This window comes from Saprolegnia parasitica (assembly GCF_000151545.1).
Source record: "Saprolegnia parasitica CBS 223.65 unplaced genomic scaffold supercont2.152, whole genome shotgun sequence".
Taxonomy (NCBI): Eukaryota; Oomycota; class Saprolegniomycetes; order Saprolegniales; family Saprolegniaceae; genus Saprolegnia; species Saprolegnia parasitica.
Window position 1 is genome coordinate 72867 of NW_012156546.1, and position 4547 is coordinate 77413.

The following is a 4547-nucleotide window of genomic DNA, read 5'->3' on the forward strand; positions in this document are numbered from 1 at the left end:
GGCACTGCTGGAGGCGGCGGGGGTGGGTCTTACAAAGCCGCCCGTCGACGCTCATTCGGATCGATGGTTCTAGGATAGTGGCCACGCTCTCGAGATCGAGCTAGGCCGTTTCTTCCAATTTCGCGATGGGCGTGATTAGAACGAGACAGCGTGGTGGCAATCACAAGCCAGTGTGATTGCCACAACGCTGTCTCGTTGATCACAAGGCGTGTTTCATGTGCGGGACGGCGAAGACTCAGCAACCGCCGGCAAGACAAAAGGCGCGGTGGGGACGGTGTAGGATCAAGGAATTCCATTCGAGCGTCGTTTGGTGTTGTTGAGTGTAATCCGACTCAATGTACCTCTCTCAACGACCACTAAAACGCGCTCTACACCCGTCCCCAGACCTCCATCCTCCTCCCCGGTGTTCAACTCCCCGCAATATGGGGATGGTAAAGGTGCTCTCCAACAATCCTAAATGCCAGGAACTAAGGAATCTTCGGATGACGGTTGACAACTTCCTCTAAACGACGCTCTACTCGAATTCCCCGGTTCGATATTTCGAGAGTGAAGACGATGGATGCATTGCTTGGTAGTACATACTACCTCACCAGGACCAAGCGTCGCGGCGTGGTGCCATCGCTTGCCGGATCGCGCCCTTTCGTGTGTTGCCGTGTGCCTCTCACAATCCCGGATCACAGCTCTTCGCTTGACGCACCGGCCATGCCTCATGCGGGCAGTAGGCAGTCCGCCATATTCTGATCCTGGCATGTGCAGAAACGCGTTTCACAGCAAAGTAGATATCTTGCAGATTCCGAGGATGATGACAGCACATGACATGTCAAGATTCAAATGGAGTTGTATCAACTCGACGACGATGGACGATGGTCGATGCAAAGGCTGCGGGCAATCCATGCACGACTGTCCATGGGGCCTCACCGACAGTCGTAGGCGGAGTGCAACATGGGCGGCGTCGAGGTCGGCATCGGTGGGATCCAGCACGTGAGCTCGGCGTCGGGCGCAAGCTGCACGCCAGTCATGACGTCGCTCACATCGCGGAGACTGCCCAGAAGCGCCATGAGGCCGACCGTCATGTTCAGGTCCGTCTCAACGCGCGTCACCATAACGCGGTCCTCAAGAAGGGTCATGTAAAAGAGCTGCGTGCACGGACACACAATCTCTTGGCCAACAATGCGCTGCATGAGCGGCTCGTTCGCGAGGAGCTGTGGGCAGAGCGCGCCGATGGTCTCGCGGCCAATGCGCAGCGTGATGGTCCCCACGCCCTTGACGATGCGCGTGCTCTCGTCGACGACGACCACGTCCCACGCCGACCCGACCTTTTGCAGCGTCCGAAAGCAGCGCGCGTACTGCGTCCAGTTGGAGATGACCTTCTCGACGCCCTTTGCGCCCATGACCTCGACGTCATGGTGCATGAGGCTGCGGAGCATGGCCACTTGGGCCGTCGCGGTCGCCATGTCATGGATGGCGTAGCCGTGCTCGAAGACGAGCCAGTACTCGCGGCAGCGCGCAATGTCGTGGAGGTGCGCCGATACGACCAACGGCGGTGGTGGAAGGCGCTGGACGGCCATCGAGAGCGAGTCGCATTGGCCTTCCAGCCGCGCAGTCTCGGTGCCGAGGCTCTGCACGGCGCCCTCGAGGAACTCGAGGTGGGCGCGGGCTTCGGCGCGGTACCGTCGCTGGTTGTTCCGGCACTGCGTCTGTCGGTGCACGCTGGGCTTCTTCCGCGCCGGCTTGGTCGAGCGCATCGTCTTGGTTACTGATCGTGCGTTGGTCGTGACTTGCCTTGCATGATTCTATGGAAGGTGGGATATGTGGCGTACCCGTATCCGGACGCGGCCATCCCAGAACGCCAGGTAGCGTTCTTATGGCTCCTATCTCCTCCACGCGCGCCACGTAGTCCTGGACAGAAGCCTCGTGCAGGGCAGTTGCGCCTGCAAGGACGAATTTGCGTGACCGCCTGGATTGCGTGAGCGGCGGCCACCGCAGCTATCCCAATCCTATAAGCCAACCAAGTTCGGAACCGATAACCAGTGCGCGACTGGTCAGAGGCCAGAGCCGTCGCGTTTGGACTGCAACTCATGCCAGGTGCAGCCACTTCGGCCTGCCGTTGGTCGTCGCACGAAGTGTGCCAGAGCTGTCATCTGCACTGTAAGTGATTGCACTTGGATGATCGCAGTCGGTGCGCCGGGGTGGCTACTCCTCGCCGGCTGCGGTCTGTTTACGGACCGGACAGACGCGGCTCGCATCATCGTCTGGTCCACGACGCCTCCAACACACTTGCTATGTTCCAAGCGAGAGAACCGAGAATGAATATGGGATTAGCTACTGTAAACGTGTGCTCGTCCCGTGCTAGGTGGCGTGGCACAGCCCATGCTGTGGAACGTCCGGGGCATCGAAGCGATCTCGCCCGACGGTGCGATCAACGCGCCGTGCATAACGTCAACCACGTCGTGCAAATCGCAGAGCAGCTCGACGAGGCCCCTTGTAAAGTCCAAGCTCGACTCGAGGCGCGTCACGTGTGTCTCGGCACTCGGACCTTCGGCGTGGCGCGGGCCGAAAACAAAAGTGAGCTGCAGCGGACAGACGAGGACGCAGCCTTCGAGCCGCGCGCGCAGACGCGGCTGCGCAAGCACGTGCGGACAGACCATACGAAGCGTCTCGGCGGTCACCCCCACGCGCAGTGTGCCGCAGCTTCGCACGAGATGACCGTCCTCGAGTTCAAGGACCTCGAGCGCCTCGAGCTCCATCTGAACGGTGGCAAAGGCGTAGGCGTACTGAAGGCTCTGGTCGAGAATCCTTTGGACGCCGGTCGTGCCCATGACGTGAACGGTCTCGGCGAAGAGGCATCGGATCGTCGCCACTTGGTGCGCGGCCACGGTGGGGTCGTGCGTCGCGTAGCCAGAGGCCATGACGCGCCAGTAGTAGCGGCACCGCTCCAGGTCGCGGCCCATCGGTCCTTGCCTCGCTTTCCACGCGAGCGTTTGCTTGTATGTCTCGACATGACCTTCGAGCCGAGCCGTCGTTCGCGTGAGCTCGAGCACGTTTGCCTCGAGCTGTTCCTTGTGGCTCCGAGCTTGCTCGCGGTATCGGCGCTGGTTGTTGCGACACTGCTCTTGGCGGCGCGCAGTGACCGGGCGCTTCTTCGTGGCGACCATCCCAGTTGGAAAATGACGTGTGCGAGCTGCGATCTTGTTGGTGTGATGAAGCTGAGATTTCGCAGCCAATGAGAATCGAGTACCGTGATGAAACGGCAAGTTTCGAAAAAGGGGTGCGGCCACGGCCCCATGAAGCGATAACGCATTTGTTTAAAACTGTTGCATTCTGTCAACTCGAATTCGACCGTGATTCTTCCCAAGGAGACGTCCATTCTGGCATTATATCAATAAGCGATATATTACCTCGTCAATCCATGCGCCAATTCTTTCTTGTGTACCAGGAAACACGTCGCTGCATAGGAACAAGGTAGCACGACCCATCCTGTTGTCGTTGACGCCGTTGACGACGAGATTTCAGTCGAGGGTCCGTTGACCGCAGCTTCAACCGTCAAACACCCACGTGATCATAATGGAAGGTTCAAGCCCGCTCACGCAATCACGCCCTGGGCACTGCACCGTTCTAGCGCATGATCTTTGGCTAACACAAGTCGATAGTGCGTTCTATTGCGTGCCCATTATGTGCAATCCATGACGACGCTGGCACACATACATCCATGGCGCGCATCTCGGGGGCGGTTGTTTCGTTGCCGGCGGAGAGCCAAGTCGTTGCAAACTTCTATTCCTTCGTACACATTTCTCTTCACGGCGCGCACGATGAGGTTTGTACTAATCATTCGCCCGTAAATAGCATAGAAGGAATGCTACCGACAGAACATAAACTCATTTCAACACATTGGGCTCGACACCTCGAAAAAAATGTCCACGTCGTCTCGGAATGGTGGGTGCCTTCCAGAGCATTTACGAGTCTTCAAGTCGGTGGCATTGATGCTACTCTAGTCGGGGACGATCGATGCGTTCAAGACAAGCATAGCCCAAGAGGATGGAAGTCAACATCACCTCTCGTGCCTGACAATCTCGCGCTCTGAGTTCTCCTGCAACGTCGGAGAACTCATGCGGTTTCGGCACCGTCACAATGCATATCAAGACCCAATATATATAAATTCTAGAGGTTACATAAAATGGCAAATGCCACATATAACCAAAATCCAAATGTGGCACGTAGCACGTGGTCCAGCGCGATGGGCACGGACCTTGGTCACGACGACGACGACGACGACGCCGGCGACGACGCTCGCGAGCCCTAGCGTCCTGCAGCACCTGGTGTGCCCCATCTCCAAGCTGCCGCTCGAGCACCTCGAGGCCCAAGGCATTCTCTTCTGCCGCGAGATCCGCGTGGCCTACCCGATCCGCGGTGGCATCCCGATCCTCGTGCCCACCGAAGGCCGCATCGTGCCCGAAGACGAGCCGCTGCCCTCGCTCGCCTAGCTGCGCTCATGCTTTCTCTTTCCATTGTTTACTCATATGACGACCAAGGCCATCGCCATGCGACCA

At 58.5% G+C, this 4547-nt stretch overlaps 3 protein-coding genes across 3 annotated transcripts; 1 reads left to right on the forward strand and 2 right to left on the reverse strand.

Moving 5' to 3' along the window:
- Window positions 1-784: 784 nt before the first annotated feature.
- On the reverse strand, window positions 785-1781 carry SPRG_14555 (hypothetical protein). Its single transcript, XM_012354265.1, has one exon. The coding sequence runs from the start codon at window positions 1743-1745 to the stop codon at window positions 915-917; it is 831 nt and encodes a 276-aa protein (XP_012209655.1). The 5' UTR covers window positions 1746-1781; the 3' UTR covers window positions 785-914.
- A 537-nt stretch (window positions 1782-2318) lies between these two features.
- Window positions 2319-3157, reverse strand: SPRG_14556 (hypothetical protein; the record flags this gene model as incomplete). The annotated part of the gene is made up of 1 exon (XM_012354266.1): window positions 2319-3157. A coding segment is annotated over one exon (839 nt), but the record flags the coding sequence as incomplete, so codon positions are not given.
- A 1024-nt stretch (window positions 3158-4181) lies between these two features.
- On the forward strand, window positions 4182-4511 carry SPRG_14557 (hypothetical protein; the record flags this gene model as incomplete). The annotated part of the gene is made up of 1 exon (XM_012354267.1): window positions 4182-4511. The coding sequence occupies one exon, from the start codon at window positions 4182-4184 to the stop codon at window positions 4479-4481; it is 300 nt and encodes a 99-aa protein (XP_012209657.1). The 3' UTR covers window positions 4482-4511.
- Window positions 4512-4547: the final 36 nt, after the last annotated feature.

What these genes read in the sequence shown, in the direction of transcription:
- SPRG_14555 (XM_012354265.1), bottom strand. Translation starts at nt 1,745, where the DNA reads ATGCGCTCGACCAAGCCGGCGCGGAAGAAGCCCAGCGTGCACCGACAG.